We start from the raw sequence: 12,172 nt of genomic DNA on the forward strand, positions 1-12,172 counted from the left end.
TCACTCATCTGTGCATGCGAGCGAGTGGATGATCCATGGGATCATCTATGCTGCCGGAAACACAAGCACTCGGTGAAACAGAATTAGCGTCGTACATTTGCGTAATTACAATCTAAAGTGTGCAATCATTCATGTCGCCCAAATCCAGAAACCGTGTGAGGAGACGCCAGCGCAACAGCTTAACGCATCGCAGCAGAATCAAGCTGAGCCAATTCTGCCGTGTTTGTCTCTGAATCTGAAAACAGACGGCCATGATAGGTCAGTGAATACGCAGATGTAAGGCCAATACGCATCTCAAAGGCTTCATTTGTGGGTGAGACACAACAGGTGTGTGACTACAGTTTGTTTTTATTATAGCATGTAAGCTTTTACAAAGAGCACTCATTAAATGGTTTTGGTCAGTAATCTCTCTTAGATTTTCTTTTTCTTCCTCCAATCAACCTCGTTCACAGACACGTTTTGCCAAATAACGGCAGGTAAAAGAGGCACAGGTGTGCATAATAATATTAATGATCTGAATTATATTTGGTCCTGAGCTGGTGCATGTTGGTAGTATGGCTGCTGCATTCAAGCACAGAGCCATTTTGAATGCAACATCTGTGCTTCTCCTGTTGCAGCGATACTAAGTTCCTTGAGGCTGGTTCAAAGAAATGCATTTTTTCTTATTAATGGAGAGTGATCAGAAATGTACATGATAAATAAAAGCTATTTGATCACTCTGAAAGGAAATAACCAACCAGACTGTTATATTTGACACCTATGACAGTGTTTGGCTTGTATACACTGTAGAAACAGATGTGGGATCAGGTTTTTTAAAAAGATAATGCCTCAGCAGTGAATCGCCTTAACAGATGCAGTGTAACCTTCCTTATAATATATGCCTGGTAATTAACAATCATGACTCTCACTACTCTTTTAAATAAATCCATGTGACAAAGCAGATCTGGCCCTCCGTAGCTGGTTCCCACACAGCAGAGGAGGCAGCAGTTAGGAAAAGAGACAAAAAGGAAAAGAGCGGGGAAAATGAAGGGAGACGAGAGAGGTGGTGGGGGGAGTGTTTCCTTTGACGGGGCACCATTGCAACATTTGCATATATTCAAATCAGGTGATGAATGTCATGCATGAGGGTGAACAAAGACAAGCCAATGGGAGGGCTGCGTCTCTGCTGCAGGCTCAGAAGCAGCCGTCGGTATCCCAGCAGCACCCTGGGAGAAACACGGGGAAGTGGTGTGGGAACCAAGAGGCCCCCCGATCTGAGCAGAGGGAGGGGAGCCACTTGTAGTCTGTGGTGAATTTGCATTTTATTTGTGTCCATTTTCCTCAGTAATTTCTGCCCCAGCACTTCAACCACAGATGGCTAACACAGGAAGAAGGATTTGCATTTGTGTCAAAGATGATAATGATGGACATGTTTTCCACCCAGACAGAGACATTCCTTCTCTGGGTCTGAATTACATTTTAATGTCTCGAAAAATATACAAAATATTTAAGAAATTACTATTTCCTTTTGTTTGTGATCAATGCCAGATGTAGGCATTGGAAAAGTCAGAGTTTGCACAATGTCAGGATGATCTATGAATGCTGTGCTATCCACAAAAGACAAAGCCAGAAATGACTCAGTGTGTATTTCATAACCCAGCAGCATCAAGAGATGGCTTAACAAATACCTCTATGTCTTAAAAACTGATATGCAAAAGTGAAATTCTAATTAAAACTCTCACTAATCTCACAAACGCATTGCCTGAAGGTGGAGGCTGGAGGTGGATCATAAACATCAGTCACGCACGCAAAGCTTGATATTGAGTTAAACCACTAATTTCACTTGATTTATGTTTGCAGATGCTTGCCTGATGGTTCATACATGCCCACGAGAGATGCTGTTGCTTCACTGCACAAAGCTCCATTTGATCAAATTCACAGCTCCTATTGAAGCGCCATGCTCTCGCACCCAAATTCACAGGGCGAAGGATCAGGCACATCTTCAGTAGAAGGGCTGCCACCAATTAGCAGAAAGTTGAAATTCAATCAGCTTCAGGAGACCAGCCAAATAACATGAACACACATGCTAAACACAGATTTAAATGCTGTGAATGGGTCTTGGAAAAAGATCTTTAGAGGGCATGCTGCTGGAAATACTTGGCACTGTTGGGGGCTTTAGATGGGATGAGCTGACATTATAATGCATGTTCAGGCCAAGCGTGGATATGTTTCTGGGTGTACGATCATTTGGAACTTCAGAGACAAACTATACCACCCATGAAGGATGCACCGAGCTGTTTCCTGCACTGTCTCAGGTGCCGAACAACTCATGGTTTACTGTATTCCGATGCCTGCAGATTGTGTTAAAACACTGTCAAATTGCAAAGACATACACTTTGTCTTCAGGTTTGAAGATAACTGTGTTGGTATAGTAAAGTTTTTTTTACCCATCAAAATGGGAAAATAATACTTTAATAACATGATAGCATCAGAAAGTGTGCTCTCTTCTTTACTCATTCCCTGGTGTTTAGTGTTTTAATACCAAATCAGAGAGTAACAGGAGCATATCAGAGACTTTAAGCTTCACAATCTGCATAATGTTTGTTTTTATCCAATGAAATGCTAAGATGCATGATGGTGGAAGCATGAAACCTGGAGATTATCATTAGAAGGATCACACAGAGGCATTAAGGGGCACTAAAGAATAACAAGGAAAGATGAAGGGTACAATTTTACATTTAATTAGAGATGAGAAGTAAAAGCAAAACCTCTTTACAAGTTTCCTTATTGTTTGTCATTTTTATACTGCAGAATATGTATTAATTAACAGACATTTTCACACTATTATTTTTTGTATGTTCAAATCGTAAAACCGGGGGAAATGATGCAATAATTTTCAATCATATTTTCAATCATATTTTTACTATCACAGTGGCATTTTTTTGTCTCTATCAGGGGACTAAGAGCAAAACATTGTTATTCTGATGCCTTCATAAAAATCGGAAAATGTTCACGTGAACGAGTGAACATTTTCCGATTATGGCTGTTGTAATCGGAAAATGTTCACTCAACAGTATGGCTGTTGTGTTATTTTGATTTCAGTAAAGTTGCGAAAGTGAAATACTATGCCTAATTGCTACATTATAATTGCTACATTATAAACAAAATCCCCAAAATCCACATTTTAATATTAGTAATTGAAAATGTTAAAGAGGTAAAAAGGAAGGGGCAGGAGTAGTAGAAATTGTATTTTTGTCTACCTATACTGTTTTTCTTTCTCAAGGGTTCTCACCTTTCAGTTCTTATAGGCTACTGATTGCCCGCAGTAGGCTTAGGCTGCTCTAATTTTGCTTGGCCGCAACTTTTCTTTTCTTTTCTTTTCTTTTCTTTTCTTTTCTTTCCTTTTTTTTTTTTTTTTTTACCTGGGTGTTCAAATCAAATCACTTTTATTGTCACATCACATGTGCAGGTACGCTGGTACAGTACATGTGAGTGAAATTCTTGTGTGCAAGCTTCACGAGCAACAAAGTTGTGCAAAAATACAATAACATAAAACAAGCAAAATATAGGAATGGTTCAGGCTAACTTTATCTATGGTTCACTTTATCTAAAGTGACTTTTTAGATAAAAAGAAAATCTTTCAACATTAGCAATTTGAATGTGTGATTATGAAAACAATGGTTCGTTTTCTCTGAAGGTTAACCAATTAAGAAAAAATAAATAAAAATTAGTAGAAAATACACTTTTACCTCCAGATTGACTTTCACCTCAGAGGCATATGGGGATTCACATTTCAGATTTACGATTCTTTCCCGGAACACCTGAAGGCATCTCCCGTCTCCACGACTACATCCGGGACATTTAACAGCTCCACATGTCGGCAGGTTCAGATGCCAAAGACTTTCTTGCATGAGAAGAAGCTGTTTTAGTTACTCTCGTTTCAACGACGCCGTTTGGAAGAAGAGATGGTAACTTCATTTATAGTCTTATATATAAAAACAGCTTCTTACAGAGTGCTGGGAAGCCCACTGACGAGCGCTTTTTAGGTGTTCCGGAGGCAGTTAGAGCTAGTTTGCTAATGCTAACCAGCTGTACTGACAGGTGGTGGACCTCCAGTTAAATTTAGCACGATAGCCATTTGCTCAGTTTCATTCATTTTGCAGCGGCTACCAGCGTATCGTGTTCTTAGTGCTGTTGAACGTAACCTCTTCCTGCTATTATCTCTTTAATGTCCTACGTGAGTTAGCTTCTGCCACAGACTGTTATATGTAAACAAACCGTGATGTAGCCAGCTCTACGGCTCTTCAAACTTTGCTGCGGAGTCCTTACTGTTGTAGACAAGGCGCTCGTGCTCTCTACATCCTCATTATACAAAATGACGCTATGCACTCAAGTGCACGGTGGAAACTCAGTGCGTGTGTTTAATTTGACAGGCGCTGATGGGAGTTCAGCTTGTGGTCAGCTTACTGGCCGCCAGCATAATGCAGAGGATGGCTCCACATTGCTCATTTGCACGCTGGCTCCTCTGCAACGGCAGGTACTGTCAGTAATATAATCAGGTTTTACGTAATTCACACAGTGCACTAAACTGCTTTAACACATGTGCTTGTTGTTTGTTCCAGTTTGTTGCGATTCAAACACCCTTCAGAGGGAGAGCTGTGTGCCCTGGCAGGAAAGCAGATGCCCAAACAAAACAGGAGAGACAGGTGGGAAATGGAGGGCTGTGCTTCATGCTGCAGGACCACTGCGTGCTATAGCATGAAGTTATAAAGTTGTATCATGTGATTCTAGTGTTACTCCATGACAGCGTTATAGTGTGTTTCTCATCCATCCGTTTCTTCATGCTTCAGGCTTGCATTGTTATTTTATTTCCCATCCTTTATTTGCTCATAGGCGGCAGAATGGGGAGAATAAGCCGCTCACTGTGCCCAAAGACATTGACCTTCACCTGGAGAAAGCACCAGTCAACGTCATTGACGCTCTCGGTAAAGCAAATACTTCTTCGTCCACATCACAGTAATGTTGTGCAAGAGTAAATATTACTCGAAGCCCAGCTTTGACTGTTAAGTCCCGCCGGTGGTTTGCAGCATATTACACTGCATGGAAACTTTATTGAAATTCTCATTTTGATTGTGTTTTTGTTTTTTGTTCTTGTTTCTATTTTCAGTGCTGCGCTTTTTCCTGGAGTACCAGTGGCTTGTAGATTTTGCAGTCTATGCAACCGGAGTTTTCTTCTTCACTGAGTGTTACTATAGTGTGGTAGATGCCAGCAAAGAGGTTAATATTGGAGCCATCTGGTGTGTCCTGACTGTTCTCTTCTGTCTGTATCCTTCAAATGTAAAACACTCACTCTCTAGATTAGAAAGAATATATCTAGAGCCAGATTAGTTTGTGATGTTTTCCTGACTGAAGATCCTGATATGTCCACCACATTCTTGGCAGCTGTTATATCAATGAAGATGAGTTGGTAACTATCTATAGTACTGAATGAACCTAAAATCCTAATAATCTCTTTCTAAGATAAGATAAGATAGAACTTTATTAATCCCTCGGGTGGGTTCCTCTGGGAAATTCGACTTCCAAAAAAAGCACAGCAACGACCGAAGTTACAGTTACAGAATTGTTATATATATATACACACACACACACACACACACACACATATATATATATATATATATATATATATATATATATATATATATATATATATATATATATATATATATATATATATATATATATATATATATATATATATATACAGAGACAAATATAAATAAAGTATACAAAGGGGATAAATAGAATAAATAGGAATAAAAAATAACAGCTAACGTTTAATCTCTTATTAGGAATACAAGCACTACTAGTGTTAAACTAATATAAAAACATTAAAAATGTCTTACAAATTGTAGGTCTTATACATGTTTAACTAAAGGTAAATTATCACTGAAATATATGTAGCTCCCTTTTTTTTTTTTTTTTTTTTTTTTTTTTTTTTTAACACCTCTTATTTGGTTTCCTTTACCATCTGACCCACAGAAAGACCCTTCACACCCTAATGAGCCACTACTTCCGCTCTGAGGAGGGTGGTGAGCGCTCAGTGTGCCTTGCCTTTGGTTTTCTGTGTCTGCTTGTGGCCATGCTAGTGTTGGTTGTCAGAGAGGACTACCTGGAGTTCGGCCTAGAGCCGGGTTTTTCCAGCCTCTTTGACAACTTGGAAATCTTTGTCAAACAGCAGGGCTACGCTGACTGGTCGTACGTATCTCCATGAAAAGATTACTTCTGATTGAAATATTGACCTGTTGTCTTTAAAGAAATGCTTGTTGCAGTAAAATTGATTTATATTAAATCTTATATGAGTTGAGTCATCTTTCAATTGGCACAGGAATGAGCCTGACTGTGTTTGATATCTGTGCTGGAAGTAGCCCTTCTTAAATATTGGTGTCACTTACTGTTAGTGGTTGCTTTAAACTCAGAATCCCAGTGACTAAGCTGACAGTGAAGCTTGGTTTGGCTGCTGTCTGTGCCTACATCGGAGCTCTCTTGGCCTTCCCTGGACTGCGGCTGGCTCAAACTCACTTGGATGCGGTGCAGATGAACTCAGACCGTCCACTCATCCAGTAAGAATTGTTATATGAAAAATAGCATGTGCTTCATGTCTTTTATTACTACACATTAGCTCTACTCTGCTCTTTCAGTTGTGTCCCTAATGTTTCCTGACAGGATTCTGCTGCATATGGGTTTTCTGTCTCCAGTCATTGTGTTGGTTTTGTGGGTGAAACCCATTGCAAGAGACTTCCTGGCCAATGCACCTATGGGAAAGACTTCTGTTACTCTGTGAGTGCTCATTTCTGATTGATTGGCTTCGAGAAGCTAGAACTAACAATCAGGAAATAGAAGAATTCTTCTAGGCAGCGCTTAGTGAACACCTGGCTAATCTCTGATAACTTCACTCTTTGCAGAGTATCCAGCGAAACATTTGACAGCATGCGTCTTTGGATCATCGTGGTGTCGTGTGTGCTGCGGCTGGGTCTCACCCGTTATCACCTCCAGGCCTACCTCAACCTAGCTCAAAAATGGGTAGAGCAGATGAAAAAGGAGGCAGGACGTATTGCTGCAATTGACATCCAACGAAAGGTCAAATGCAGTTTTAAACTTTCTCAGTATTGCATGCTTTTATCTTATAAACAGACAAATTGAGAGTTTTTAATAAAAAACAACTTAAAAAAAACCTGTTTAAATATTTAAGGATAATTCTTAATAAAAACTTGAGTGCCTGTGTCGAGTAAAGTTTCTGTGCCCGCTTCCAGGTTACACGTGTGTTTTGCTACCTGACAGTAGTTAGTCTTCAGTATCTGATTCCAATTCTGCTCATCCTATTCTCAACACTGTCACTTAAGGCACTGGGTAAGTAAAATGCTCACTGAAACTCACATCTTGATATTTGAACTTTTTCTCAACCATGTAGACTTTCACAGGCCTGAAGTTCTCTGGAAATTAGTCAGACATTAATCCATTTTTAAATTGACTGCTCCTTATGTCAGATTGTGCCAATTTGCTAAGAGCACTAGTGAGCGAGGGCCGTGTGTGCTGCATCCTGAAGGTCCATCCAGGCAGTTTGTTGCATAAACCAAAGTGAATATTTCTGATAGTTTCAACATGTCTGAAGTGGATAGTTTGTATCCATAAATACTGCCAACCTAATATTTTTGATGAACAAAAGGTTCACGGATTTCTCTTAAAGTTAACTTCAAAAATACCAGCAGTCCTGGAGTCATGCTATAGAGTAGTGCATTTTTGCATTCATAGATAATCATTGGCATTGGACAAGAAGGCACTAATGGAATTGGAATTAATTAGCTATTAGCTTTTATGTCACTTGTTATTTTATGTGGTAGAAGTGACGGCGCTTGATATAAATGGGAAGTTGCACATTTTGCCTCGGTTGTCACATTTGATCTTGTTCCTTATAATGGTAAAAATGAGGTTTAATTGGAAATTGGTTCGCATCAGAGTGCAATCAATGAAAAATTAGCCAGCCAAAAACCAGATCCAAAAATAGACTTTTGTAGGTGGCAATTTAGCTCCACCATACACCACGAGGCTGAATGCAGTGGCTCGGGCTAGACGTCGACCTGCAGCCTTTTCCTGTGTGTCTTCCCCCACTCTCTTTCCCTCCTGTCTATTCTTAATTTTTACCCTAATAAAGTAGAAAGGCCCCCCTGAAATAAATTAGACTTTTTACTATATTCTGCCCTGGAAATGTACAATTTAATTTGTGTGGCAAGGCAAGGCAAATTTATTTGTATAGCACAATTCAACAACAAGGTGATTCAAAGTGCTTTACAGAGACATTAGAAACAAAAACAAATAAAAAGCATGATTTAAAATCGATTAAAACAAGCAAACAAACTAACTAAACACACACATTTCACACCTGTGTGCTACGAGTAAGTGGACTAATTTTAGCTGGTTCTAGTCAGGAAACTGCAAACCTACTGCTGCCAGTCGCAAGGGATAAGAATTTTGGTATTGGAAGTTTTCTGGTTTCCATCAATCAGGTTTTGACTGCATGCAGATAACTGTGCCATGTGGAGAGCAAAAAAGAAAATAATTTGTTGATGAGTTAGGTCATTATTGGCAATCATCTGACAAAGATTAACTTTTCATTACCGTAGGTTAGGTTTATTAATCAGGAATTGTAAGCAAGCGGCAGATAAAAATGAAAGATCTTTGTTTTGTTTTTTTTTGGCCTGGATATTCCCAAAAACTTTCTGTTGTCCCCAGAAGCAAAATTAGCAAAATAGCTTGATTCCAAGGCTGTCTGACCAGCAAGCTGGGCATTTATTGGACAGGTCAAGCAGTCTGAATGTTAGTGAAACATAACCAGTTATTTGTTGCAGGGGACTTCTCCTGGAGTACAGGTGCCCAGGATACCCCTGGTGTGACACCAGCAATCATCATGCCCACAGCTGCACCTGTCTTGTCTGGAGCTCTAGATGAAGATGAAGAAGGGATGGAGGACATGGAGGAAGACATCCAAGCTACAGTAGCTCGACTGTCAGAGACTTTCACAGCGCTGCGATCTGTCCTCACACCGCTTTTCTACAGAGGGTTTTTTGCCTTTCTCACCTGGTGGGTGGCTGCCTGCCAGGTCATAAGCTCTCTGTTTGGCATCTACTTCCATCAGTACCTTATGCAAAACTAACTAAGGAAAATGGAGTGCCATACTTCTATACATCCAGCAATCAGCTCATATTATGCTGTCGCACAGGATGCCTGCAGACAGCAGAGGGGACATTTCATTAAAATAGAACTGCAGCTGGATTGCACCATCTTTCTGGTTGTAACTGATCAAGGTTGGATGCTGTCTGTTGCAATATTTACTACTTTTTGACCTTGTAACTTTTTGAGACCAGCAGGACTCTGGCATTAGTAACACACAAATATACAGAAAGAAACTGAGTGGGGTCTGCATCACAAATCAACGGTAGTTTAGTCCGCCTTAACATGTATCACAATGCTAATTCTAAATTGGCTCAGTAAAATCTGGGTTTAATTGGCCCAGAAGGTGGCACCATATACCGATACTGATGATAGCGGTGATAATTCAAATGAAGAAAATTATGTTGCATTAAAAAATATGTCAGCGCAGGTGTTATTACAGCCTTATAGTGCAGTGTTTCTACACACTGGTTAACGCAAAAGTAGTTGTCAGACATTGGGGCAGTCCCTGCAGGTGGGGCGCATACAACAAAGTGAAAAATATGAAGTGAAACTTAAAGCCCTTTTCTTTTTCTTTTTTTGTGTACTATTTGCGTTAGAAGGGTCAACTGTGCAGTCTTTTTAGGTGTGTAGCGTCTATTACGCACACTACTGGTGTTGTGAAATTCTGGTAGCGTTTAGTCTAACTTGATATGCAGTAGTAACCACCTTTCATCCACCTTGTTCACGCTGCTGCCAAACCAAACTTTGTTATCCACAAAAATGAAGGATACGTTTGACTGAGTTTATAGTCAGTTGATATCACATTATTCTTACAGTGAATTTAATGCAGGCCGTGATAGTCTTGTGATGAAATATGACAGAGTTCACATTCAGGTTCAAAACATTCACCAGCAAGTTAATTTGGATATTGCATTGATAAAACCTGGAATTCTGCAGGAATTGCCTCTGGATTTAGATTAACAAACAAAAACAAATCTGATTTGTTTATCTGACCAAAATAGTGCATTTGCTTTAACTGTTAATGAATGGTGCCTGTAACCGTATGCTTACTTGACATGCAGCTATAATTGCCTCACCCTAGATGAGAGTAAGACAAACTGGTATACGAATTGTTTATTAAAACTCTTGTTTTAAATGCAAAGTGCTCAGTAATTGTCAGGATACTGAAGAGTCCAGTTTTTGTTTTGTTTTCTCTTTTCCCAGAAAGACTTGTTAAAGTCTGTTTTCCTGAAAGGTAACCCTGCCTGAAGCAGGTTAATCATACAGTGTTGGTTACCATTGTTATTTACTGAGGCTAAAATTGAACCAGCTTTGTGATGATGTTAAACCAGAGTTAATCCCAAATGCTGCTGGATTACCTACGGAGCTCTCTTTGTGATACAGACCCCAGTGTTATCTAATAACTTCTTTAATAGAACATTTTTCTGCAACTTCTCACATGTATCTATGCCAGTGTTACTGAGTTTTTTTTTTTTGTTTTTTTTTTTTTTTTAATTTTCAAAGGAACACTGTTAAATGCTGCATTTATGATATTTGGAGGTACCAGGACAAGTATGAATATTTTAATGCCTGAGTAATAAGACATATTTTTGTGAGGGACTCTTTGCAGTCCTTAAAGAACCGATTCACGAGTGCTACTTTTTGAGTTTTATTTTTTGGGGGGGATTTTTTATTTTTTTGGTTTTGTGTTGTTTTGATTTTGTGTGTATGTGTGCGTGCGTGTCTTTTTCTGCTTCTTTTTCCTGTTTTTCTGTGTGGGCGTAATTTTCAGATCGAGCCTACTGAGTGTAATGCAGTGTGGCTGTGTATTAGTGTTTGAAAGCCAAACACCGTGGAGCTGTTGCTCTTTATCTTGAAGTGCCTGGGAGCTCAGGGATTTTGAATGTTTTGAAATCTCCTTCCTCCCTGTTCATGTGTATTTAGAACAAGCTGATATTCTGCAGTGAACACTGCAGGTACATTTCTGTTTTACCCATTAATTTTCAAACACTACCCATGAACAACATGCTAGTTGCAGTGTCTTAATCGCGTCTTTTACTTCATAGGTTTTGTTGTTGCTGCCAATCAGCCATGTATATGTCAGACTAATCAAAACCTTCTCTGAATCAGTCTTCATCAGTGTGTTTTATTTATTTAATTTATGATACATTGATTAACTCTGTGGATGGTTTTGATCATTAGTATGTTTTCTTTAGATGGCGTATTTGAATGCTCTGATATCATTATACTGTGAAGTTGATATGAAATGTTCCCTTAGGAGATTTTCTGAATGCATGTTGTGCAACACCTTGGCTGTAACCTGATTTTTTTATTTTATTTTATTTTTTTTCCCCCATGTGTGGTCCTAATAAAAAGATTTGCTGTTTTCACTTCATTTTGACTTTCTCCGTTATTTCCTCCTTCCACCACGGAGCGTGGGAGATGTTACAGATAGAACATTTCCTTTTAAAGAACTGGTACTCCATTGACAAAAGACATGGATGACAATGGAGCGTCTAGTCGCTTTGCAGGGTGCTGATCTCTGACCCCAACCTCCTGAGAAGATCGTTCTTTAATCACTGGTAATTATTATGAACCTAATGCCCCCTGGACTCTGAGAAGAAATGTTTGCGGTGGATGAGCTTGGCTGTAGCAGCAAAATAATCCAGTTAATGGACAGGTTTTATGCAGTGAACTGCATAATCTCTGTTTGACAGTGCAGTTTAAATCATTCATATGTATTTTGTGACATCAAAACCTTCAAAATCACATGCCAGTCAATTGTCACGTCAGCTTTTTGCAATAATGAGAAGAGAGTGGCTCCTTGTTTAAAAGCTGACATGATTTAAATTCTTCCTCCAGTCAAACGTTGTGAGCATCCTTCAGTAAAAGAAGGGACATGCTCCTCACCTCACTGTCTTTTTATATGGACAACTGAAAGACATTAACAATCGCAAAGCCACTGAGAAGCAAACAGATTTGA

The 12,172-nt window shown here is 39.3% G+C and overlaps 1 protein-coding gene across 1 annotated transcript; it reads left to right on the plus strand.

Annotated features, from left to right (window-relative positions):
- The first annotated feature begins 3,814 nt into the window (after positions 1–3,814).
- tmem161a (transmembrane protein 161A) lies at positions 3,815–11,584 on the plus strand. The gene is made up of 11 exons (XM_085448757.1): positions 3,815–3,947; positions 4,413–4,516; positions 4,602–4,685; positions 4,873–4,964; positions 5,147–5,303; positions 6,022–6,237; positions 6,459–6,602; positions 6,706–6,819; positions 6,945–7,119; positions 7,293–7,389; positions 8,886–11,584. Exons 1-11 carry the CDS (start codon positions 3,945–3,947, stop codon positions 9,188–9,190), a joined length of 1,491 nt encoding a protein of 496 aa, XP_085304883.1. The 5' UTR covers positions 3,815–3,944; the 3' UTR covers positions 9,191–11,584.
- Positions 11,585–12,172: the final 588 nt, after the last annotated feature.

This window comes from Copadichromis virginalis, linkage group LG23 (assembly GCF_057382275.1).
Source record: "Copadichromis virginalis isolate Kocher_CV1m ecotype Utaka linkage group LG23, C_Virginalis_male_GT1.1, whole genome shotgun sequence".
NCBI lineage: Eukaryota > Metazoa > Chordata > Actinopteri > Cichliformes > Cichlidae > Copadichromis > Copadichromis virginalis.

Coding starts and splice junctions, on each gene's coding strand:
- tmem161a (XM_085448757.1), top strand. Junction 6,820..6,944: donor GGAAAGACTTCTGTTACTCT/GTGAGTGCTCAT, acceptor CACTCTTTGCAG/AGTATCCAGCGAAACATTTG. Junction 7,390..8,885: donor ACTGTCACTTAAGGCACTGG/GTAAGTAAAATG, acceptor TATTTGTTGCAG/GGGACTTCTCCTGGAGTACA.